This window comes from Capra hircus, chromosome 19 (assembly GCF_001704415.2).
Source record: "Capra hircus breed San Clemente chromosome 19, ASM170441v1, whole genome shotgun sequence".
Taxonomy (NCBI): Eukaryota; Metazoa; Chordata; class Mammalia; order Artiodactyla; family Bovidae; genus Capra; species Capra hircus.
The window spans coordinates 12,350,144-12,377,342 of NC_030826.1; the positions used below are offsets into that span (position 1 = coordinate 12,350,144).

Here is a 27,199-nt window from a genome sequence, read left to right on the forward strand (position 1 = left end):
CTGAAAACTGTGTCTCTGTTCCTTTGTTGTACTTTCCACACTAGATTAAAAGGACCCATTTTCTCTTCTACTATAATCTAAATACAATTATTTTGTTCACAATCATGTCTAATTTTTAGCACAATGTCAGACACATAAAATGTCTTTTTGAATGTTTGCCAAATATTAAATGATCTTGACTATTGCCCCTGTTCTTTTTTCTCCCCCCGCCATAATGCTTAGAAAGAAAGAAAGTGAAGTCACTCAGTTGTACCCGACTCTTTGTGACCCTGTGGACTGTAGCCTACCAGGCTTCTCCCTCCATGGGATTCTCCAGGCAAGAATACTGGAGTGGGTTACCATTTCCTTCTCCAGGGTATCTTCCCGACCCAGGGATCGAACCCTGGTCTCCAGCATTGGAGGCAGGCACTTTAACCTCTGAGCCACCAGGGAGGGCCTATTTGCTAATGTGCTCTCTGAAAACTGTGTCTCTGTTCCTTTGTTGTACTTTCCACACTAGATTAAAAGGACCCATTTTCTCTTCTACTATAATCTAAATACAGTTATTTTGTTCACAATCATGTCTAATTTTTAGCACAATGTCAGACACATAAAATGTCTTTTTGAATGTTTGCCAAATATTAAATGATCTTGACTATTGCTCCTGTTCTTTTTTCTCCCCCCGCCATAATGCTTAGAAAGAAAGAAAGTGAAGTCACTCAGTTGTACCTGACTCTTTGTGACCCTGTGGACTGTAGCCTACCAGGCTTCTCCCTCCATGGGATTCTCCAGGCAAGAATACTGGAGTGGGTTACCATTTCCTTCTCCAGGGGATCTTCCCGACCCAGGGATCGAAACTGGGTCTCCTGCATTGGAGGCAGACACTTTAACCTCTGAGCCACCAGGGAAGCCCCCCAAAAAATGTTTGTTGCTGCTGGTACTGCTGAGTCGCTTCAATCGTGTCCGACTCTGTGCGACCCCATAGACGGCAGCCCACCAGGCTCCCCCATCCCTGGGATTCTCCAGGCAAGAACACTGGAGTGGGTTGCCATTTTAGGAAGGTTCCAGTTTACCACATGCAGACTGAGCACTCACTAAAGGAAGCACTGTGCTCCTAGTACATTGTCTCATTTAAGCCTGTACCACCTCTGGAGTTAATTTTATCTCCATTCCAAAAATGAGGAAATCACAGCTATGAAGAGTTAAAGAAACTTTTCTCAAGATCAGATAGCTAAGAGGTGCTGAAATTGGAATGTGAGAACCCAGAGTGCATATTATTATCACTTTAGGATTTGAAGACAGTTTATTGACACGCAGTCATTTTGCTTCTTTAATCTCGTATGAGTAGTTTGTGATTGCAGGTAAAAGGAGGTGCTCGTGGGGTAGTTGTGGTTGCGGTGAGCCATATTCCTCAGACTTACTTTGGACAGGCTTGCAGGCTCACTTTTCCAATTTCCTTTTTTTCCCCCCTTGGGATACCTTCAAATGATTATCATTTTGAATTTCTCTTTAATAATTAATTTCATTGGATCCAGCAAGATCATTGAGATTGCCCATTTACCAGCAGTGAAATAGGTAATTAGAAGAACTATGATTTTTAAGGACTGTGTTTTAAATTGAGAATTATTTTCCTTAATGATGATCATATTTTCATAGAGTTCAGGTATATTATTTAGAAGAAAATATGTGTGCTAATTCTTTCTGTAAATATGTGTTTCAAATAATAGAATCTAGATCCTGAGGTGATTTATAAATATTTGGGGCTAATTTTAGGGCCACTGAACTCTTTTTCATTGTTTTTCTTTTCTTATCTGAGTCAAATTTATATAGTCTCTATTTTATTATCTCAACTAAAATATACATATTAGTATATTACCTTGCCACATTTTAGTTTGCAATGTTAAGACCTCCTTTGTGTAAGCAAAAAGTACTTGAGTGATTGTTCGGTCATCAACTGTCTAGTAAATCTTCATGTCCCTTCTTCAATATCCTCTTCATTATCTTCTTATCTGGTTGTAATGATGTAAAGCTTAAGTAGATTGCAGAAGGTCATTGCTTTTGAGAACAGGTTGCTTTCTCAGAAATGTTGCAGAACTGTATTACTCTTTGAAAATACTTGGTATTTTCCTGAGCCTTGTTTTTGTTTTTAAATGAGAATCCAATTCTGGCATTAAAAAGCACTTTCTGCAGCTGGAGCCTTCCGGTAAGGTGGGACTTGATTAGGATGGCCCAAAGGGCAGGCCAAGAACTACTTAGACTGTTGGGAATATGTTATGCTACTGTTGTGAACCAGAAAAAATTATACCCATAGGTGGGTGATAAATTCATTCCTGTTTAGCAAATAAAATAGAAGTTTTGCTATTGATGTATGAATTGCAAATAGAGTAACTACTGCAATTATTACCTCTAACTTCTTTAAGTGAAAATGAAGTTAGTTATTTTTTTTTCTCAGCAGTTCAGCTGACAACTCATAGAAGTTTCATATAATTTTAAAAATCAATTCCAGTTGCAAAGTAATTGAACCTTTGCAAAGGTTGATTCATCAAGAGGTTACATTATAGTAATGAATGTAGTATGGATGTAATATATTTGTTATTTGGTTAAATAAGAAAAAATATATGATAGTTATATTGTATGTACCTGAGACATGTACCTTGTGTGAAAATTGTATCTTTTATTGTGTCATCTTTTTTGATGATTTTGGGCTTCCCTGATAGTTCAGTTGGTTAAAAAAAAAAAATCCGCCTGCAATGCAGGAGACCTCTGTTCAGTTCCTGGGTCAGGAAAATCCCCTGGAGAAGGAAAAGGCTACCTACTCCAGTATTCTGGCCTGAAGAATTCCATGGACCATATAGTCCATGGGGTCTCAGAGTCAAACACGACTGAGTGACTTTCACTCACTTTTGATGATTTTTCTGTAAAATCTTAAAAATGAATTTATTCTATTGGTTATTTAAAACTGAACTAGGGGAAGTTCCCTGGTGGTTAGGATTCAGCACTTTCATTGTTGCTGCCTGGGTTCGGTCCCTGGTTGGGGAATTGAGATTCTGCATCCTGCAAACCACAAGGCATAGCAAAAAAAATCCCTCTGAACTAGGATTTTGTGTAATGTGAAAAATCATACAGTGGTATAGATGATAGAATGAAATTATTAGATGTAATCTTCCCAAACAACCCAGGTGACGATCAAGTACATTTATCATTATAGTTAAATGAAGCCAAAGAACTATGTTTCCTTTTCCTTTTTTTGATTACCTACATTTTAAATATTTTTCATGCAGCAAAATTTATCAGTAGTTCAATAAAAACAAGTAATACAAATTTTTAAATCAATTTAGTGTTATTAGTATTTTCATTTTTTAACTTCATAAAATACATTATCTTATATCCTTATCACTCAGTTACTTATTACTTTTAGTAAATAATAAGTGATTAGTTTCCTTTACTTCAAGAAGTGGGAAGGGAATGTGACTACTTTCTGATTTAGTCACTCAACAGTGTCTGACTCTTCGCAACCCCATGGACTGTAGCCTGACAGTTTCCTCTGTCCATGGGATTTTCTAGGCAAGAATACTGGAGTGGTCTGCCATTTCTTTCTCCAGGGGATCTTCCAGAGCCAGGAATCAGACCTAGGTCTCCCGCTTTGCAGGCAGATTCTCTACTGCCACCAGGAAAGCCCTTACTTCAAGTGTAGGGTAACTTCATTGTTGATCCTGGACTCCTTCTCCATAGGTTTTAGGAGTATATGTTCTAGGATAGGCAAGGCAAGAACTTTCCAGGAGAGCATTTGTCTTTGTAAATTGTGGGGACTAATTACGTGACTCAAAGCCTGTTTTGTTTTCAGCTATGGCAGGTATATAGTTATTCCCATGAACTTTTCTTTCTACTTAAGAATAAATTAGAAGAGTGTCTTTCTGAAAATCTCATTTCTTTCATTTACTGATGTATAAGATGATGTGTACAAAATTTTGTTCTCCCAGCAAAGGATTTTTATTTTTTGTTTAAAAAAAAAAGTCATTCCTCGGTCCTTTAAGTAAATACTCTCTTTTAGATCTTAGACATAGTGAGCGTCAGAGTAGAGTAGGCGATAGGAAGGAAAGACAGAGAAACATGAGCTTTCTGTCCCGGGAGCCCCTTGAAGGTCAAGCCAAAGGAGTAGTTTTTTTCTTAAAATTTTATGTAAGTTGGTGGAATATGTTTTCACTTATTAACCAGTTTTTATGACTGTGATAATTACATAAATGCAGTACAATACATATGTTGATTTGATTATCTCTTAGATCTCTTGCTGATGAGGACAAGTTTTTCCCTGAAATTTTTATTAAAACTGCTAAGAAATAGTGTAAGAATGAATGCGTTGAAGTCACTGGAAATTTAAAATACATTGTTCTTGTCTTCCCAGGTAACTTGTAAGCTATTTGTCCATTAAAAAATATTTATGGAATGCTCAAAATGTACCAGATATTATTCTAAGTTTTAGAACATAGCAAAGAATAAAATAGACCCAAAAACCTGCCTACAAGGAGTATATGTTCTAGTTGGAGGAGACAGCAATAAACAAAACAAATGAGTCGTAGAGAGCAAAGTAAATAAGGAAAGGGGTGGAGGAATGTCATTGGACGGGATGGGCTTTGGAAGATCTGAGAATGTGACATAAGAGAAAAGATCTGAAGGACCTGTGGAAATAGCCATGCTATCTTGGGAAAGAGGCTTAAAAAGTTTTGAAGCAGAGAAGTAGCATGATTCTGTTTAAATTGTTCTTTTCAAATGACATTTTATTCTTAGTGAAAAGTTCTCCCCATTTTTATGAATTGTCTGTCTTGTGCTTGTTAATCTATTGTAGTCTTTATGTTTTTAAACTGCATGTATAGATTTAAACACACTTCTCTTCTTAGCTGCCCACCAGGCTATTCCTAACTCAGCAGTCAAAAGTGGTTGTTGGTTGGATCATGGCACTCCTCTGCTTCAGACCCTCCAGTGGTTCATAGTTTTACTTAAAATCAGAATCCTTCCAGTGGCCTGTATAACCTGACCACCATTTTCTTGCTGACTTTATCTCCTCCTACTCTCTCCTTCAGTTCAGTTCAGTTGCTCAGTCATGTCTGACTCTCTGCGACCCCATGAATCACAGCACGCCAGGCCTCCCTGTCCATCACCAACTCCCAGAGTTCACCCAAACTCATGTCCATTGAGTCGGTGATGCCATCCAGCCATCTCATCCTCTGTCATCCCCTTCTCCTCCTGCCCCCAATCCCTCCCAGCATCAGAGTCTTTTCCAATGAGTCAACTCTTCGCATGAGGTGGCCAAAGTAGTGGAGTTTCAGCTTTAGCATCATTCCTTCCTAAGGACACCCAGGACTGATATCCTTTAGAATGGACTGGTTGGATCTCCTTGCAGTCCAAGGGACTCTCAAGAGTCTTCTCCAACATCACAGTTCAAAAGCATCAATTCTTCGGCACTCAGCTTTCTTCACAGTCCGACTCTCACATCCATAGATGACCACTGGAAAAACCATAGCCTTGACTAGGTGGACCTTTGTTGGCAAAGTAATATCTCTGCTTTTGAATATGCTATCTAGGTTGGTCATAACTTTCCTTCCAAGGAGTAAGTGTATTTTAATTTCATGGGCGCAATCACCATCTGCAGTGATTTTGGAGCCCCCCAAAAACAAAGTCTGACACTGTTTCCACTGTTTCCCCATCTATTTGCCACGAAGTGAGGGGACCAGATGCCATGATCTTAGTTTTCTGAATGTTGAGCTTTAAGCCAACTTTTTCACTCTCCTCTTTCACTTTCATCAAGACTATTATTATTATTCCCTCCGCTTACTAACTTCACTTTAGCCACTCTTGTTCTTTCTCTTCCTTGAGCTTTCAAGGCATGCTCTCATCTCAAAGCCTCTATCCTTGTTCCTTCTCTATAAAGTGTTTTTTCTCCATGATTGGACCCCTTGCCTCCTTGAGATCTCTGCCTGTGTTACCCTCACAAAGTCAGGAGATAATCATCTCCAGACAGTAGTTCTGTCCTGTGGAAATTTTCCTGAGACTGAAGCTAGGCAGTTTCATGGGCCGGCAGTTTCATGGGCTCAGTTTTGAAGTCTCAGAATCTTTGAAGGTTGCAGTCTGAAGACTCTGTGGTCCTCAGATGCTGTCATTTTATGGAGTTGGAGTCTTGTGGTTGTGCAATTTCAATTCAGGGATGGCAAACATATTCTTAAAAAGGCAGTAAATATTTCAGACTTGTGGGCCATATGGCTTTTCATTACAGTTATTCAACTCTGCCATTGTAACATATTAGCAACCATAAACTCTGTCTGTAAATGTTATTGTGTGCTAATAAAACATTTATACAAACATGCATGCAGCCAATGAGGCTAAAATTTGTAGACCTCTGCATTTAAAAACTGGTAGTTTCTGGGCTCTCTGGAATGGAAATATGAGCTCACCTTCAGAACATTTGAACTAGAGGTATACTTCGTCTAACCAGAGCTGCATTTAAACGCCCACCCACAATCTGTTATGATTAATGATATCAGATAGATGTTAGGAGCCAAGCATTTCTTGTTTTCATCATTCCTTTGTATAGATAGTGGTTTCCATCTGGTATTATTTAATCTGAAGAACATCTTTTTATATTCTTTTTGGTATAGTTCTCCTGTTGATGAATTCTCTCAGCTTTTGTTTGTCAAAAAATGCTTTATTTTACCTTTATTTTTTAAGGAGTTTTCATAGGTTATAGATTTGAGATTAATAGAGTTTTAGTTTTTTTTCTCCTTTTTAGTCCTCTTCCCTTCCCCTGCCCCCATTGTCTTCTGGCTGCCTTGTTTCTGAAGAGAAATCATTGCTTAATTCCCCCGGTTATAATGTATTTTTTCTCCTCTCTCATGCTGCTTTAGAGATGTTTTTCTTTATCAGCAACTTGATTACATCTTACCTTGGTTTGGTTTTCTTTGAATTTTTCTTACACAGGGTTCATTGAACTTCTGGATTATAGGATTATAGTTTTTATCAAATTTGAAATTTTTTCAGCAGTTAATTGTTTTAAACATTTTCTGCCCACTCTTTTCTGGGACCCCAATAATATATATGCTGTGCTTTAAAAAATTTTACTTTATTTTTGGTTGTGCTGAATTTTGCTGCTGCGCAGGCTTTTCTCCAGTTCTGAGGGCTACTGCCTAGCTGCAGTGAGAGGGCTTCTTGTTGTGGACCGTGGGCTCTACAGTGAGCAGGACTCAGTAGCTGCAGAGCACAGGCTGTGGAGAGCACGCTCAGTAGTCACGGCACATGTGCTTCGTTGCCTCACGACACGTGGGATCTTCCTGCACCAGAGATCACACCCGATCTGCTGTGTTGGCAGGGGACTGCTACCACTGAGCCACCAGGGAAGCCTTGCGGCACTTTTGATATTGCCTTACAGGTCCCTGAGATTCTAGTAATTTTTTCAGTCTTTGTTCCTTGGAAGGAAGAAAACCACACATATAGAATGTAACCATAGTTAGAGATTATCTGTGATTTTTTTTTTAAAAAAGAAAATGCATTTTCTGATGAATGAGGAGAAAAAGCTGATCATGTTTTCATGATGCCCCTATTACCTATCACATTATAAATTCTAATCTTTCTTTCTTGTTTATTGACTTCATAATTTGGGGGGGTTTTAATATATATCTTTAATTTTTTATTATATAATGGGAATTAGCCAATTAACAATGTGTTGTGATAGTTTCAGGTGAACATTGAAGGGAACTTCATTACTTTTAACATCTTTTATCCTGTTCTTTTTGTTTCTTTAATAAGTATTCAATGTGTAAGTAGTTACCATATCAACAGGATGAATCAGACATGGAATCCTTCTGTTAGGGTGTTTACAGTACAGCCAGGAGAGAAAAGAAAAGAAAAAATATATATATATATATATAAAATCATCAAATCCAGGATAGAGATTAAATATTACCAAAAATGTTGTGGGAAACCAGAATGAAACATCTCAGTTGTTTACTATTTACATGTTGGACTTAAAACAGCCTTCCGCGAAAAAAATTCCATTTTAAAACCTGTTTCAAAAAATAAATAAATAAAATAAATAAAACCTGTTTCATGTTAATTTGGCTTACTTTTCATTTCATTTTAGGTATAATGTGTTTGTTTTTCAGAGTTTTGTTTTAGGTAGTTGTTAGCAGTATAACTGAGAAATTAAAATATATCCTTAGAAGCTGCATTATCAGGATGAGCTAACTAACTGCCTAGAAGAGAAGACTGAGGTTTTATGATCTTGTTTGATTTGACTCTCAGTGGAGGAATCAGACATCATTGATCTGGAGAAACGCTATTGGTTGCTGAAGGCTCAATCCCGAACTGGACGATTTGATTTAGAAACATTTGGCCCATTGGTTTCACCACCAATTCGTCCATCTCTAAGTGAAGGTAGGAATCATTATGTTTCTATGATGTTCCTTGCTAAACACACGAGACCAGCTTTTATTTCTAACCAATACATCTTTACTCTAAAAGGCCATAATGTTATAGGTTTGCAGGTTTCTTGCAAAAGTTAGGTGGAGAGGAAAATTAAATGGGGAATTAAGATTATAGTCTTGAGCATCCTATTCTACTTACGTAACCTTGCATAAATCAGTTTAGCTCTCTCATCTGTACATATGTGCTAATTAGTCACTCAGTCGTGTTCAACTCTTTGGCCCCATGGACTGTAGCCTGCCAGGCTCCTCTGTCCATGGGATTCTCTAGGCAAGAATACTGGCGGGGGATGCCATGCCGTCCTCCGGGGAATTCTCCCAACCCAGGGACCTAGGTTCTCTTGCGGCTCCTGCATTGGCAAGCAGGTTCTTTACCACTAGGTCCACCTGGGAAGCCTCCCTCTCACCTTTGTATTCTCATATATAAAATGTTTTGACCATGACAGTGGTTATGAAACTACTCCTATGGGTGCCTCAGAAACTCACTCCTGTAGTGCAGGGGTTAGTGAGGTGGCCACTGAGCAGGGAAAGCTCTGGACTTCTACATACAGCCCCACCTCTGCCTCAGCTCAAGAACCTCCACAATTTTTCTTTCACATAAGAAGGTTCACTGGGGAAATCCCTAACGGTCCAGCAGTTAGGACTCCTCGATTTCACTGCCACGGGCCTGGGTTCAATTTCTGGTTGAGAAGTAGGATCCTGTGCATGGCACAGCAAAAATTTTAAAAAAAGAAGAAAAAGGTTCCACTGTAGTGTCACTCCTTCCACCACCCAAAAAAAGATTAGGAAACCACTGGACTGGACCATATCTACAGTTCTCACTTAGCCCTAAATTTCTCATTGCTATCACTTAAAAAGATGGAAATGTAAACAGTAGTTGTCGGGTGATATCACAAAAACCACATATGGAGTCTGAATACTTGGGTTTTTCTTCTGGTTCAGACCTTGTTAAACTTTCTTTTGGCAAGTTGTTTAACTCCTCCTTAGCTATGATTTTCCTACTCTTTAAACTGAGGGCACAGAAGTAGAGTCTTGTAGACTACCTGTATTCTTCACATTCCCTGTGTATTTCAGAAATACTTGTTAGGGGAACCAGAACAGATAGGACATCAGCTACTTCAGAAGTGCAGTTATGTTTTTAATCTTTTTAGAATTAGAGAGTGATAAGCCGTTTTATTTAAAAAAAATTATTTCATTTCTATGTCATATTAAAAGTTTGAAAACCACAGATTATATTATAAATTCCCTTTTATTTCTGAAATTTAAAATATTTATAATATTAAGTAGCACAAAGAAGGCTGCAATACAGAATTTCTTTCTCTTATAGTGTATTTTTTTTTTTTGCCTCAAGAAAGAGCTTAATGGAGCTTATTAATAACAACACAGTATATCTTTGATATATACAGTTCAACTTTTCTTCTTTTTTCCTTTTTCTTCTCATTCTTTCCAAATAAGGATAGTTGTGGTCTCTGGCTTTTTTTTTTCTCCGGTTCTTAATTTTTTTAATTTGTTTTTACTTTTTACATACTATAGTCATTTCTAGCTATAGGATTTGATATAAGATAGAGACAGGCAGGCAAACAGAACCAAACACTAAATGATAGTAATGTATTTTCTGTTAAAAAGTTAAGTTTTATAATTATATCAGGGAAAAAAAAACCTTCCTGAGACAGTGGGAGCTACTGATAAACTTTTATTTTTAATTCAGTAGTTTATGGGAAAAAGTCATGCCTCCTTTCATAAACATGTCATTAACATTAGGAAATTTGTTGATTCTGATTTATGTTGTCTTTTCCTATTTTACAGGTTTATTTAATGCTTTTGATGAAAATCGTGATAATCACATAGATTTTAAGGAGATATCCTGTGGGTTATCAGCTTGTTGCAGAGGACCTCTGGCAGAAAGACAAAAATGTGAGTATGTTAAACATTGTCACAAAATTTGCAAATTATAAGGAGAAAAATATCAGCATTCATTCATGTAGAAATCATCTGTGGATTAAGACTTAAATTTTCATTACTTTGGCAAATATCTATGTTGAAGTTCTAGTGAAGTCACTGTAAGGATTTAGTCATCTTTTTATTTTTTTATTTTTTTTACTGTGGAGTGATTTGTAATCTTTGTCATTAGTAATGGGGTTGATTTTCCAGATGAGGTTGCAATTCATAATAAATGAACTACATCGATCATGGTATCTTTGAAAATGTTAAGCATTTAGGAAATATTTTCTGGTAGTCTGTATAGAAAATTTTGTATCTTACATGACTTGAATTATAATTTATTTTGTCACTTCTATACATTAATACTTTATTAACAAAATGAAATTTATGATCAAAACACAATTTTATTAAATACTAAAAGTCTTTTAAACCTAGCTAAAAATGTTATGCCATAATTTATAAGCATTAGTATATTGCTTTAATAAATCTTAACCATATCTGAGAAAATGTAAGTTTACATTTAATTGGAATCTAATTCTAATATATTTACAAAAGTCACAAATGTTCCCTATTTTGGATATGTTACTTGTTAGATTTCTTTTTTCTTCTTTGATATGGTATACTATTATTCCAATGTGACTTTATGATAGATTATTTGTTTCCATTAAAGTTCAAATACTAAATAAAGAGACTGACATCTTTGCTTTTCAGTTGAGGTTTATTATTGCCTTAATTTTTTAAAAATTGTTTTTTGCTAGTGCAAGTTAATAAGATAGAGTGATTCATTTGATGGTACTTAGCAAATGTTAGTATTTCTAATTGTTCAGTTTAGTCGCTCAGTCGTGTCCGACTCTGCGACCCCGTGAATCACAGCACGCCAGGCCTCCCTGTCCATCACCAACTCCCGGAATTTACCCAAACTCATGTCCATCGAGTCAGTGATGCCATCCAGCCATCTCACCCTCTGTTGTCCCCTTCTCCTCCTGCCCCCAATCCCTCCCAGCATCAGGGTCTTCACCAATGAGTAATGAGTCAGCTCTTCACATGAGGTGGCCAAAGTATTGGAGTCTCAGCTTTAGCATCAATCCTTCCAATGATATACCCAGGACTGATCTCCTTTAGGATGGACTGGTTGGATCTCCTTGCAGTCCAAGGGACTCTCAAGAGTCTTCTCCAACACCACAGTTCAAAAGCATCAATTCTTTGGCACTCAGCTTTCTTCACAGGCCAACTCTCACATCCATACATGACCACTGGAAAAACCATAGCCTTGACTAGACGAACGTTTGTTGGCAGAGTAATGTCTCTGCTTTTGAATATGCTATCTAGGTTGGTCCTAACTTTTCTTCCAAGGAGTAAGCGTCTTTTGATTTCATGGCTGCAGTCACTATCTGCAGTGATTTTGGAGCCCAAAAAAATAAAGTCTGACACTGTTTCCACTGTTTCCCCATGTATTTGCCAGGAAGTGATGGGACTAGAAGCCATGATCTTAGTTTTTCTGAATGTTGAGCTTTAAGCCAACTTTTTTACTCTCCTCTTTCACTTTCATCAAGAGGCTTTTTACTATAGTAACTTAGATCTTATGAATATTTTTCAGTTTGTAAGGAATTTAGCTCTAGATTTGGGGGAAGGATAAGATTCTCCAGCCTGGCTAATGATTTGGAGAGAGAGACTTAGAAATGTGTGCAGGAAGCCCTACAAGTTCAGAGGACTTCCATGACATACTCTGCTCTAGATGAGAACTTAATCCAGAATGTACTTGCTTGAGAAACTTGGTAATTTTACTAGGGCAGCTTCTAGTAATATGTATTGTACTTCAGAGTATAAAAGTAATTTCCCTCCAAAAGAGTTTCTTTCGTTTAGTTTGTTTCAAGGTGTTTGATGTTGACCGTGATGGAGTTCTCTCCAGGGCTGAGCTGAGAAACATGGTGGTTGCACTCTTAGAGGTCTGGAAGGACAACCGCACTGATGATATACCGGTAAATTCTGCTTGTGTATACATTTTGGTGCATGTAAACTTCACACCAACAGGAAAATGGAGTGAATAAAACTTTTAAAGAGATCGACAATAAAGGATTTGCTCTGACTTCTAGTTGCTATATTATGCTACTCAAAATATCTGTAGTTAAAAGTACAAAATTGGGAAGAGAATTTGCCTTAGAAAATTTGATAAACTGAATGTATTATAAATATTTGACCAAAATATCATATACTTTTGTTATTGCTTAGTCACTGAGTTGTGTTTGACTCCTTTGCAACCCCATGGACTGTAGCCTGGCTAGGCTCCTGTGTCCCTAGGATTTCCCAGGCACCAAAACTGGAGTGGGTTGTCATTTCCTTCTCCTTAGGATCTCCCCAACCAAGGGATTGAACCCATGTCTTCTGCATTGGCAGGCAGATTCTTTACCTCTGAGCCACCAGGGAAGCCCAACATCATAAACTTAGTCACTGACTAATAAAAATGATATCTGCTTTTTTCTAATTACTTCTTTGGGTTTCTGTTTTTAAGGAATTACACATGGATCTGTGTGACATTGTAGAAGGCATATTGAATGCACATGACACCACAAAGGTGAGTCCAGCTGGGACTGATTTTTTTCTAAAAATACCTCATACTTTGAATCGGTATATGTAGCTGGCATATATATTTAAATCTCTTCTACATTGTCTCAACCAAGTGCTTATTTGGACCAGTGGCTACAGTCCCTCCAAGTTGTCTCTAAAGACAGCCCATTCTATATTTCCAATTTTAGTATATGTGCTATCGAAGCAAGCAAAGCCTATTCCATCTTTAAACAACTCCACTGAAGTGTTATGTACATGAAAACATTTATATTTTATAAGGTAGGCATGTTATAAAATTAAGTAAACACAGCCCTTGCCATCTACAGTTTATAATCTTTATTTCTCCCATTTTAATAAGTTACAGAAAGGCTGACCTTGTACTGAGCAAAGGAAACGCTGGAAAAATGAAAACACATTGTATGATTCCATTTATATGAAGTTTGAGAATAGAGACAAAACCAGCAAGTGGTAATGGGTGTTATATAGTGGTTTTGCAGATGAGTGATTCAACTGGGAGGGACCATAAGGAAATGATGGAAATGACTATCTTAATTTGGATACATACATTGTTTTACAAAATTTCTAAAGTAATATTGGTAAAAGTCTCTTCTGAGTTCTTTAATAACACCCAGAATAACCATGTAATAGAAATAAGTGTGTACTTTACAAATAATAAATTCTTAAACTTAGTTTGACAACACTTATTAGTTAGGGATATTATAATAGGTTTTCTTCTGTAGCTTGCTGTGATTTTCCTACAAAATGTATGAAAAATGTAATTTTTGGTATACTTTGAAACCAAAAAAGAGTAACACGAAATTGTATTTTAGGGAAATATAATATAGATACTCATTTTTTATTTTTATTAAGTTCTTTTCAATCTCTAAGAACTCTGATGAAGTTGCTAGATATTTCTAAGAAGGAGGTCTTAGAAAATTGTTAGGATCAAAGCACATAATCCAGAGTCTGTAAAAATGCTTTCAAAATTAGCAAATACTTCATTTTCCCTACCTGGGGCCTTTTGTAGGTTCCATAGGTAACGTTTGAACCAGAAGATAATGTGAGTTATTTCCCAGGTGTTGTTGAAAGAAGATGGTTGGTGATAAATTATCCTCATTGCCATTGACTACTTTAACGAAGTTTGGTTACTTTTAAATTTATCCTGGCTGTCCTATTTCTCAGATGAACAGATAGCACCTGCCTTAAATTGTTGGATTTCTTTCAGACAAATAATCATTAAAGGTTTAATAAACCAGATTTTACTCAAATAAAAAATGAGGGCATTCTTAATATGAGATCTTTTAAAATACTGTTTCTCTTTCAGATGGGTCATCTTACTCTAGAGGACTATCAAATCTGGAGTGTGAAAAATGTTCTTGCCAATGAATTTTTGAATCTACTTTTCCAGGTATGTTTAAGGTAAATGACAGATACAGAGGGCAGTGATACCAGTAGTTCTGCATCTTTTCCATTACGTAATAGTTACTGCCATCTAAGCTACAAAACCATATATTATTAAAAAACTACATTATCCTGTATACCACCTGAAAGATGGTGAGATAAAGCATGAGTGCCTACTGAAGTTTCTCAAAGTCATGAAGTGTTAGAAAAGTGGAATATAGCTGATTATGTTTATCTTAAAACTCATGACAGAGCAGAATGTAAACACAGAATAATTTAAATTGTAAAAGCCATTATAATTGCTATTTTTCTTCAAAGACCCCTCATAAGGCTGTAGAACAGAGACGGTTCATAAATAGGCACCTGTAAATTTTTCACAAAATATTCAATCTTTCTAGTTAAGAGATTATCCTAGATGCAAAATTATTTCTTTTTTTTTTCTAATTCTTTATAAGGTCCAAAAAAGATCAAAGGAGAAGGAAGAAAGAATAGCTGCTAGGAATGAGCAGCCAGATTTTAACTGTTTTCTCAGTTAAAATATTTCTCTTGCTCCCATTTAAAAAAATAGTTTATGGTTTCCATTTTTCATAGTTTTTCATAAATATGTAAGTTGACTTAATAGTGATATTTTAGATTCTTCTTATTTTCCTTTCCTTATAAAAGCACCCCTGTGAAAGTCAGAAAAGTTTGGTATCTTTGTCTTTATCATGATCTTCCATTATAAATAAAAAGGTCTATGACATAACTGTTAGAATAAATGGAAATTGAACTCTTCCTAATGGGTAATTAGTAACTAATGTATATTTAAAGCATATGCAATCTGATACGCTTATAATAGCCATTTAAATCATTCAGCTACTCCACTGTCAATTTTCAACAGAAATTTAAGTTGATGGCTTTGGAAAATTAAAAATGTACAAAAGTAATATAAATCACTACTGTAAACAGAAATGACTTACTTGATAATATGAAAATTGATGAGCTCTTTTTTTTAATCTCACTTAAAATAATATTCTCAAATTTTAAGTCATAATTAGTTATATAAACATTTTGGCCACTTGAGTTTGTATTTGTATCATCCTGTAGCTCTCAGGTAGCAAAGCATTTTGAATTTTTGTATTGCCTCGACTATTTTCTCATGCTTATCAGGGACTTGCAGTGACAGTATTTTCCTGTGATTCTAACTTATAAATAAGCGAATGCTTGAGATTTGTTTTTGTTTGTCAGTGTTTCCAGCATTATATTAAACAGTTGAAAGATTTTTTCCATGAGTACCCATTACCCATCATCTACATTTTACCATGCTCACTTTATCCCATATTTAGACATGCTTTTAAAACTTTATGTTCACTTAATATATGTGTAAACAGATTGGCCTGAATTATCCAGATGGGTCCAGTCTAATCACACGAGTCCTTAGAAGTAGAAAACTTTTCCCAGCTATGGTCAGGAAAAAGAGATGGCATTGGGAGCAGGGCTAGAGAGGTACAGCTCTGCCAGCTTTGAAGATAGAGAAAGAGCCGTGAGCATAGGATTGTGGGTGAATTTTAGACACTGGAAAACGGAAGGAAGCATATTCTTCCTTTGACCTCCAGAAAGGAATACCACCCTGTTACCATCTTGATTTTTAGCCTGGAGAGATCTGTACCTTACTTTTGACCTGCATAACTGTAAGATAATAAATTTGTGTTGTTTTAAACTATAAATTTTGTGATAATTTATTACAACAGTAATAAAAATCCAGTACAGAGGGAGATAACCCATATTTATGGATTGGAAGGCTCAATGTGTTAAAGGTGTCAGTTTCCCTTCAGTTGACTTAAAGACTTGTGCACTCAAAATCAGAATCCCCAGAAGCTCATTTTGTCACTGAGATTTTGTAGAACTTGACCAGAGGATTCTAAGTACACAGGGAAGTACGAGGGTCAAAAATATAGCAAAGAAGAAATTCAGGAACAATGGATTTATATTACCAGATATTAGAACTTTTTATAAAATAGCAACAGTGTTACAACAGTGTGATGTCTGCATAAAGTTAGATCAACCAATGGAACAACATTGAGAGTTCTTACACAGACCTACATAGGTGTGATCACTTGATTTATAACAAAGAAAACATTGCATTGCAGAGGAGAAGGGGTGGTCTTTTCAGTAAGTGGTACTGGATTAATTAGTATTCCTATGGGAAAAACTGTGCATCATTATTCACCCCATTACATGAAAAATAATTATAGACCCTGTTACACAAAGTGAAGTAAGTCAGAGAAAAACAAATATTGTATATTAACACATATATATGGAATCTAGAAAAACAGCACTGATGAACCTGTTTGCAGGGAAGCAATAGACATGCAGATGTAGAGAATAGAATTGTGCCACAGCAGGAGAAGGAGACGGTAGGAGGAACTGAGAAAGTAACACTGACATATATACACTGTCGGGTATAAAACAGATGACTGGTAGGAGGCTGCGGTGTAACACAGGGAGCCCAGCCTGGTACTCTGTGATGACCTATAAGGGTGGGATGGGAGCAGGAAGGGAGGCTTAGGATGGAAGGGCTCTTGTGTGTAGTTATGACTGATTCGGGCTTCCCTGGTGGCTCAGACAGTGAAGAATCTGCCTGCAATGCAGGAGACCCAGGTTCAATCCCTGAGTCAGAAAGATTCCCTGGAGAAGGGAATGGCTACCCACTCCAGTATTCTTGCCTGGAGAATTCCATGGTCAGAGGAGCCTGGCGGGCTATAGTCTGTGGGACTGCAAAGAGTCAGACACAACTGAGCAACTAATGTGGCTGGTTCACAATGGAGGCCAGTGCAGCATTGTAAAGCAATTATCCTGCAGTTAAAAATAAACAAATTTTTTAAAAGTAATTTTAGGTAGATTATAAATCTAATAAATTTGGAAAGTAAAGAATAAAGTGTCTAGAAAATAACATAGATATTTTAGTGACTTTGAGGTTGCAAAGAGTTCTTAAACAGTGCAGAGCTCACCAAGCACAAAGAAAAGTTTTAAGTTGGACTTCAGTAAAATTAAGAATTCTTTTTTTCAAGAGATGCCATTAAGAAAATGATAAGAATTTATTTGCTTTACTTGTGTCCAGCAAGACTTCTGTATAGAGAATGTGTGTGCTAGTCGCTCAGTCATGTTCGACTCTTTTTGACCCCCTGGACTGTAGTCCGCCAGGTTCCTCTGTCCATGGAACTCTCCAGACAAGAATACTGGAGTGGGTTGCCATGCCCTGCATTGGCAGGCATGTTCTTTACCTCTAGCGCTACCTGGGAAGCCCATCCAGGGCATACAAAGAACAACAACCAATGGGAAACAAGGCAGAAGCTTAGTATTAAAATGTACAAAAAACCTGAATGGGTACTTCACAAAAGAGAATATCCAAATAGCTAATAATTATGAAAGGGGGCTAACTTCTTTAGTCATAATGAAAATGCATATTAAAATTGTACTTGGGATACCATTAGACATCCACTAGAATGATTAGCCTTGAAGTAATAATGAAGCATTGTTGAAGATAATAAGAAAGTGTAACTCTTTCACATTGCCAGAAGGAATATAAATTCTTACAAGTATTGGCTGTTTTTATATATACTCTATAGAAACTTGTATATCTGGACACCAAAAGATGTAGAATAAGTTTTTCTAATCACTTCTTATTACAGCCCCAAACAGAAAATGACCTATCTACCTGTCAACAATAAATATATAAAAGTAAATGGTGATACTTACATACACATGGTTTAGTTTAAAGCAATAAAAATAAATATATTACTGCTACACACAACCACATCAAGGAATCTTACATAATGTGGAATGGGAAATACTGGACCAGAAAAGCAGACAAAAGGCAATCCATGGTGTGGAATTCAGGGTAGTGAATACATCAGAGGGTGCTTAGTGTCTGGGAAGGAACTCAAAGTGGAGCTTTGGGGGAGGTAGCAATGTTCTGTTTCTTGACTAGATGAAGGTCATGTGAAACTAACACAACATTGTATATCAACTATATTTCAATTTAAAAAACCTTTAAAAAGTATTGCCTCAACAATAAAAGAATGAACTATTGATAAATGGATGAATCTCATAAACCTAATTTGTGTATTGTTAAGTAAATTTTACCTCAAAGGGTAAACAAAATTATAAACAGGCAGGCTGATATGTTTACAGGGAGCTGTACTAATATCTATAACTTACTTTGAAATACATGCAAAAATTAAGATGGATTAATAGATGAATTGAGGGACGGATAGATGAAGTATAATAAAATGTTAATGTCAGAATTAGGTAATGAATATGAGGTGTTCAGTGTAAAATTCTTTCAACTTTTCTGTGTTTTTTATATTTTTCATGATAAAATGAGGGGGTGGGGAATGACTTCTTTTATAATGATTTAGAGAAGGCAAATAAATTGAGGAGAAAATGAACCTTAAAAAGCATACTTAGAACTTCCGTAGTGGTCCAGTGGTTAAGAATTTGCCTGCCAGAAAAAAAGAATCTGCCTGCAAATGCAGGAGACACAGGTTTAATCCCTGGTCTGGGAAGGTTCCACATGCTGTGGAGCAACTAAGCTGTGGGCCACCGCTGCTGTTTCTGCGTGCTACAACTACTGAAGCCCACTCACCCTAGAGGCCATGCTCCACAACAAGAAAAGTCTCACCCACAATGCGAAGCCCGGGCACTGCAAGAGAGTAGCTCACTGCAGCTGGATAAAGCCCTGGCAGCAACAAAGACCAGGCATAGCCAAAAATAAAAAAATAAATTCTCTTTTTAAAAGCATATTTAGTGCTAGTAGCATTAATGTTCTTCTCAGAGCTGTTGAAGTTGAAATGCTACCTTTATCCTTCATTTCCGGTATCCTTCTCATCTCCCCTTTACCTTTCTACCCAAGTGCCATAGTATGCTCTTCAGATTTCCGGAAAGAAGATAATATTCTCTGTGTGAGATAATTAAGGTATATAGTATTAATGAAACATTCTAAAAAGTAGTTTTTTCCTTCCTTTCTTTCTCCTTTTCTTCCTGTCTCTCTGTCTCTCTCCCCCCCCCACCCCCCCATCACAGAGATTTGGAAATTGCTTCCATTGAAATGATTTATTTCTTTAAAAAAAAAAATTTTAAGTTCAGATTTGCTCAAGTGGATCATTTGGTAATTCATCAGCCAAAAGCTATTGCTAGTTTAGGTTCCCGTCTAGAAGTGGATCTTATATAGAGAATGTGAAATATTCTATAGTCCAGTCATTGGCACCAATGAAGTTTAATTTACCATTTTATTTCTAGGTATGTCACATAGTTTTGGGGTTAAGACCAGCTACTCCAGAAGAGGAAGGACAAATTATTAGGTAAGTTTATAGATACAATCTGTGTATATTTTCATTAAATAGTTATAATTTCTGGCATCTGAAATATATTGTTACTGTGATGACTTGGTATATTGTATGTGTTCTGAAAGAATTCCCCCCTCTGAGTTAATTAAGGCACCCATCACCATCACATATCTTATAATGAAAATTTGTACCTTTTTACCAATTTCTCTCCCAGCTCCTGGCAGCCTCTTTTCTATTCTGTTTCTGAATTCAGCTTTTTTTTGGATACCGTGCAATATTTGTCTTTCTCTGTCCGGCTTATTTCATTTAGAATAATACCCTCAAGCTTCATCTGTGAGTTTTTGTAAAGACGTGATTTCCTATTTTGAAAGGCTGAATAAAATTCCATTTTATATATTCATAAACAGCACCTTTTCTTCATAGTTTCATCTGTTTTGGGACACTTGGATTGTTTCCATGCCTTGGCTATTGTGAGTAATGTTGCAGTGAATGTGAGAGTAGAGCTGTCTCTTCAAGCTGATGAAGCAATCCGTGTCAAGGCATATCACCATTAGGTTGTCAAAAGCCAGAGGCAGAGCTTTTAAAGCAGTAATAGCATTAAGATACCTGTGTGTATCCTTCATAAAATTTAAAGCACTGAAAGATAAAGAACACTGTAGCCAAGAATTCTATATCCCAAAAAAAATGTTTCTTCAAGAGTGATTTGGATTTTGAAATGAATTCTTAAATATGACTCTTAGAAGCAGTAAAAGAAAAAATGGGTAAATTTGGCTTCATGTAAATTAAAAACTTGTTCTTCAAAGGGCATTGTCAAGAAACTGAAAAGAAAACCTATGGACTGAGGCATAATATTTGTAAATCATAGATCTGACATGAGTCAGGTAACTAGAATATATAAAGAACTCCTACAACTCATCAACCAAAATATAGCCCAATTTAAAACGGGCAAGGGACTTCAATGCACATTTCTCCAGAGATGATATACACAAATGATATACACATGGTTGTCCAGCAGTTGAAAAGATGCTCAAAGTCGTTTGTCATTAAGGAAATGCAACTCAAAACTACATGAAATTCCACTTTGTACCTACTAGGATATAATTTTGATGTAGAGAATTTGGGATTCTTATTGCGTCACTGGTAGAGTTTGTAAAATGGTGTAACTGCTATAGAAAACAAGTTAGTATTTCCTCAAAATTGCAATTACCACATAACTCTGCAATTCCCTTCTAGGTATTTATCTAAAAAATTGAAAATAGGCACTAAAATGGTTGTACCCAGATCTTCCTATTAGCACTATTCACAATAGCCATAAGGTGGGAACAGCCCAGTATCAATCAGTAAGGTGAATGGATAAACAAAATGTATATATATGCCATGAAATATCACTCAGCCATAAAAAGAAATGATGTACTGATACATGATATGACATGGATGAACCTCGCAAATGAAAGAAGCTAGATACAAGAGGTGATGTATTATACAATTTCATGTATATGAAATATCCAAAATAGGTAAAACTAAACTATCAGGACAGAAAGCAGATTGGGGATTGTTAAGGGCTAGGGAAAAGGAGTAATAGAAAATAACTGCTTAGCTGTGGTGTATGAAATTGTTTTGGAGAAGTTCGTATAACATAAAATTAACCATTGTAAAGCATATGTAATATTCAGTGGCATTTAGTACAGTCAGAATGTACAGAGACCACCTTATGTTATATGAATTTCTTCTCAATAAGAATTGTGTTTTTAAAAATCACATTGTGACACCACTTCACACCCACTAGATAGATTTGTGATAGAAAAGACAGACAATAACAAGTGTTAGTGAGAAGAATGGAGCAACTGCAACCCTCATACAGTAGTGATGGGGAAATTAAATGGTGCAGCTGCTTGAGAAAACAGTGTGCCTGTTGCACATTATCAGGTATTAGATAGATAAGCAAAACATACAGCAACACGCTGTGGAATACTACTCAGTAATAATAATTTTTAAAAAAGCACAAAGTAATAGTATCTGCTCCAACATAGATGAACTTCAAAAACATGCTAAATAAAAGAGGTCCGGTGCAAGAGACCATGTGTTATAACATTCCATTTATTTATTTAATTCCCTTGCCCATTTTAAAATTGTGAAATGTTCAGAAATGGCAACCCACGTCAGTATTCTCACCCAGGAAATCCCATGGACAGAGGAGCCTGACTGGTGCAGTCCATGGGGGTCCCAAGAGTCGGACACGATTTAACAACTATACAACAATATTCTAATATAGAAAGAACTCTTAAAAATCAAAGTTAAAAAAAAATGTATAGAAAAAAGGACAAAAGACATGAATAAACAGTTCACCAAAAAGCTATATAATGGCTCATCTTCATATAAAGGGATCAAATTGACTTTATAATAAGAGAAGTACAAACCAAAGCTACCCTGAGACATCATTTGTCTCTTTTGCACATTGACAAAAAATAATTTTGACAAGCCACTCTAATGGCAGTGCTGGGAGAACAGGCATTGTTAAACCCTGCTATCAGGAGTGTGTGACTCAGACAATAAAGAATTCACTTGCAGTCCAGGAGATCTGAGTTAGATCCCTGGGAAGACCCCCTAGAGAAGGGAATGGCAGCTATCCACTCCCAATATTTTTACCTGGAGAATTCCATGGATAGAGGAGCCTGGTGTGGGCCACAGTCCATGGGGTCGCAAAGAGTCATGTATAACTATGTGACTTTTTAAGAGAGAGAAAGTAAACCAGTGGTGTCATGAGGCTGAGGGCAGTAATTTGACTAAAAAAAATGACTAAAAATAAAGCATAAGATGTCTTCGGGAGGTATCTGAAATAGTCTAAAATTGGATTGTGGTAATGGTTGCACATGTCTGTAAATTTGCCAAAATCATTGAGTTCTACACTTAATTCAGATAACTTGTATGTTATTAAATTATTCCTCAGTGAAGCTGTTTTTGAAACATCAGTTGGAGACTTAATAGTGGTATTATGACTCCTGAAATTGGCTTATCAGTGTTTCACTAATTTAATATGTGGCCATTTCCCAAGTATATCTGTTTCATACTTTTCCTTTGAAAAGTTTCTAATGATAACTTGTGGGTGTATGGTCATCTGTTTTACACACCGTTTGATGTACTGAATTTCTTTTGTATGTAGAGGATGGTTAGAACGAGAAAGCAGGTATGGTCTGCAACCAGGACACAATTGGTTTATCATCTCTATGCAGTGGTGGCAGCAGTGGAAAGACTATGTCAAATATGTAAGTAAGATTCCTATTTATCTACATTTAAAATAAGATTTTCAGCTCCATCAGACTTTATGTGACTACTGGACAGTAATAAAATGCTCCAACCTAGAAAAAGATTTGAAGGTGAAAGAAATGAATGCCTATATGATGCTTGCTAAGGACCAACCTGCTTTTCTAAAAAGCAAGTTCCAGAGGAAGTAATAGATTCGCTAAGAAATCAAGTACTATATACTTACTATTTATAGCACATTATGAAAACAAAAGTATGAGACTGTAATTCTCACTTGGACAGTGGTTAGCAATTCTGATTGCATAGCAGAATCACATAGAAAGCTTTAAAAAAACTCCTGAGCAAACAAATTTATAAAGCATAATTGGAGAAAGGGATTGAATTAATTTAAATAAGTCATTTTTGTATACTGAAAATTTTCTTTTGAAATCTAACTTAAATGGAATGCATTTTGTCAGTATGAACGCTGTTAGAAAAGCTGTGAGAAGATCAATATATCTTTAATGATTTGCCAAGAAGTCTACAAACTGAAGTCCGAACATATGATTAATAATTTAAATACTCAGGCCTAATTCACAGGCCATAGGTCAATGTGATTCTATTGTTCTGTTGTCCATACAAGTATGACTTATTTAGTTAATAGTTGAATTTAAAATACTGACGGCTCTAAATCTATGCTTAATGTAGATTGCCAGTTTTTAATCGTTTGAATACTGTGGTCACCATTTTTTTGCCATATAATTTCCATACTATTATTTTCTTAGTTACATTTATATAAATAACTTTATCATTTTTATGTAAATAAATATATCTTATTTTAAATCTTATTTATGTCACTATCTTAAATAGAAATCAGTGTCACATTTCAGAAATAGAAGATCAAAGTAAAAATAAATTTAATGGAAATATATTTAATTCCAAGTAGTGTTGCCTTTTGAAGACTGATACTGAGGCCTATTCTCTGTTAAAAAGAGAAATTATCAAGTATTAGATTGGCATATCAAGTATTCAGTTAGCACATTAACACCAAACTGAGACCCTTTCCTCAAAGTAATCAAAGGACTGGAAGAGAATTGAATAGGGAATAATTTTTTCACTGTGAAGTAGAGTTATTTAAAACCCAGCATAATCTGCTACCTTTCATATATTTTAAGAAAGTTACTAATTAATAGAAGATACTAACATTTGGATCAGTAATAAAGACTATGAATCTGTGTGCTTCTGAATTATTTGAAGTTCTAACAATAAAGCTATTTAACTTTTCTTAGTTCAATAGAGTTAATTGGTATGTAGAAAGCAATCTAGGTTTTATTCTCATTCTTCTTGCCACTCTTGAGTAAATCACTGTAATTTCTTCAGAACTGGCTTTTGAAGAATCTACATATTGATAGTGTTCACCTGGTTTACAGATCAAAGAGGCAAAAAACATCTAATAAAATATTGATTAAATGTCTCCTTGTTTTAGCTAAAATTAGGGCTTCCCTTGTGGCTCAGATGAAAAAGCATCTTCCTGCAGTGTGGGAGACCTAGGTTCAGTCCCTGGGTCGGGAAGATCCTCTGGAGAAGGAAATGGCAACCCACTCCAGTACTCTTGCCTGGAAAATTCCATGCGCAGAGGAGCCTGGTAGGCTACAGTCCATGGAATTGCAAAGAGTCAGACACGACCGAGCAACTTCACAGGGATGCTCTAATTGTATTAAAAGAATCTAAACCTTGCACTGTGCTGTTGCTATGATTTGATGTTTCTCTTAAGTTTCAGTTAGTTACTTTCTAAGTGGTGCCTTCAAGCCCCCCATCCATTCATCGGTTTCATCTACTAAAATTTATGTCGCAGTTTACTGAATACCACTTTAGTTCCTCTAGCCATGCTGTCTGTCTCCTCAGATGCCTCTGGGACCTTGTTCTCCTTTAGTCTTTCTCTTTACCTTCACTTAAAAATATCCTGATCTTTTAAAAGTGCTCACAAATACATATTCCCATAGCACCTTCCCTTCTGCTTCTCCTCAGTCTTAGTTATCTCTGTTTTCTATGTGTTGTTTGCTGATTTTTTTTTCCTCACAAATAAGCTTAGTAGAAAATAATTCTATGCTAGCTGCCTCTGCTTCTAGGGCTCTGTGTGTGTGTTTAGTCACTCAAATGTGCCTGACTCTTTTTGACCCCATGTACTGCGTGTTGTCAGCCAGGCGTGGCCTCTTCCATGGAATTTTTCAGGCAAGGATACTGAAATGGGTTGCCATGTTCCTCCTCCAGGGCATCTACCCAACCAACAGAGGGATTGAATCTGCGTCTCCTACGTTGGCAGGCAGACTCTTTACCACTAGTGCCACCTGGGAAGCTGCCTCTCCTGATTCTTCTCTGGTCATTCAGACTCAGTATCCTTCCTAGATTCTTCTGCCACCAATCCTATAGATACTGTTCTCTCCTTATTGTACATATGCCGTATTCTTGTGTTTCCAGAAATCTGTATAGTCCCCAGTCTATGTCTCATCTCATTCTCTGTCCTGAGCACTAGACTCAAATATCCACAGAATCTCAAACCAAAATAAGCTCATTCCCAAAATGATCCCATTCACTTATACACCTTATCTTATGAAGATGTCAACCCCCATCTAGTCATCTAAGTCAGCATCTCATGTTCTACTTTGGAAATATCTGTGCCCTTCTTTCGTACACAATTAATTGCCACTTTTTTTTTGTCTCTTAAATCCATGCTCTCTCTCCATCTCCTTATTCCTGGTTCTAGCTTTATGGTTGAGTATCTCAGCATCTCTTGCCTAAATTATTATGGAAGTCTTCTAACTTGTGTCTCAATTTTCACTTTCTGCCTGCTTTTTGCACGCTATAGAGTTATTTTTAAAACAAAAACTGGATTATCCTATCCCCTATTTAGAAGCCTCTCACAGAAAAATCCTGTCAATATAATGTTAGGTGAAAGAAAAAGAAGCAATATGCTGTATTTAAAATGTGTTTTCTGACAACAGCCAGAAGGATAGTTTATATTTACTAAATGCCAGACAGTTTACGTGTGTCACTCATGTAATCTTCATATAACTCTGAGATTCTAATATCCTGGTTTTTACCTATAAAGAAACTGAGGCTTGTAAGTTTATTTTATGAAAGGCTGCATAGCTGGTAATTCAGTACCCTGCCCTTAATTCTAACCGTATCCCCCACATTTATTTTTTATAGATATGTGTATATGTTCAGTCACAAAAAATAAAGGAAACACATCAAAATGTCAACTATAGTTAATGCTAAATGATGGAATCTGAGTACTTGTGATGTTTAATTTCTTCATGTTTTTCTATATTTTCTATAATAACAATGTAATCTTTAATAATAAAAGAATAAATACTGTTGAGCTTTTTAATATTGATAAAAACTTTCCATGATTTTCAACTTTCAACAGAATAAAGTCTAAATTACTTTATGTGGTACAGGGTCGCTTGCAGTCTGTTCCCATTCTACCTTACCAGTTTTTCTTATATACACAATTCTTCTTTGAAGAAATTAAAACTCAGTTATACATCCAAATGTTTTAAGTGCCATAGCCAGCCATAGGAGAATTAGAAACAGTAGACAGTTGGGGGATTCATTTTTGAAGGCTGAATAATTGTCAGATTATTGAATTTTACCTTTTAATTTCTGACTTCATGATTTTTAGGATGCCAGCCCTGTTGTGATTGAGCCATCATCTGTGCTGAATGGAGGAAAATATTCATTTGGAACAACAGTACATCCTGTAGAGCAGAGTGAAGATAGAATTGGAGGAGGCAGCCCAAGTTATGTGAACACCACCGAAGAAAAATTTTCAGACAACGTTTCTAGTGCATCTGAAGCCTCAGAAACTGCTGGCAGTGGTCAGTATAACTTATTTTCCGTGAGGTTTAGGCAGGGTCATTTCTTAAAGTGGTACAGTTTGTCAGAGAGTATGCTTGGTGGGATATGGGCATCAGGCTTCCATTCACAGAAACAGGTTTTGAATGAAATAGTCAATTAACAGATTCTTGAATGTATTAGTAGCTTTACAAAGAGGAACTCTTCTATATTCTGTGTCATTAATCTCTCAATTTGAAAATATTTTCACAGTTTTCATTGATTAGGTCAGTCTTTCCATATTATTATTAAATCATTTTGTCAATAAATTTAGATTAGAGAAGCCATTTTTGAAGAAAATCTAAATTTTTATCTCCAGAACTCTAACCATAGCACACCTTCATTGGATCAAATGCATCCTCATATTAGATTCAGACGTTC

At 36.2% G+C, this 27,199-nt stretch overlaps 1 protein-coding gene across 1 annotated transcript in view; it reads left to right on the forward strand.

Moving 5' to 3' along the window:
* The window catches only part of USP32 (ubiquitin specific peptidase 32), a 195,797-nt gene that overhangs the window by 129,197 nt on the left and 39,401 nt on the right, over positions 1 to 27,199 (forward strand). Inside the window, exons 6-13 of the mRNA XM_018064149.1 lie at positions 8,269 to 8,400; positions 10,254 to 10,361; positions 12,252 to 12,367; positions 12,898 to 12,960; positions 14,278 to 14,361; positions 19,635 to 19,696; positions 22,842 to 22,944; positions 26,607 to 26,802. Of these exons, the coding sequence (XP_017919638.1) occupies positions 8,269 to 8,400; positions 10,254 to 10,361; positions 12,252 to 12,367; positions 12,898 to 12,960; positions 14,278 to 14,361; positions 19,635 to 19,696; positions 22,842 to 22,944; positions 26,607 to 26,802 (864 nt within the window). The remainder of the gene's footprint in view (positions 1 to 8,268; positions 8,401 to 10,253; positions 10,362 to 12,251; positions 12,368 to 12,897; positions 12,961 to 14,277; positions 14,362 to 19,634; positions 19,697 to 22,841; positions 22,945 to 26,606; positions 26,803 to 27,199) is intronic.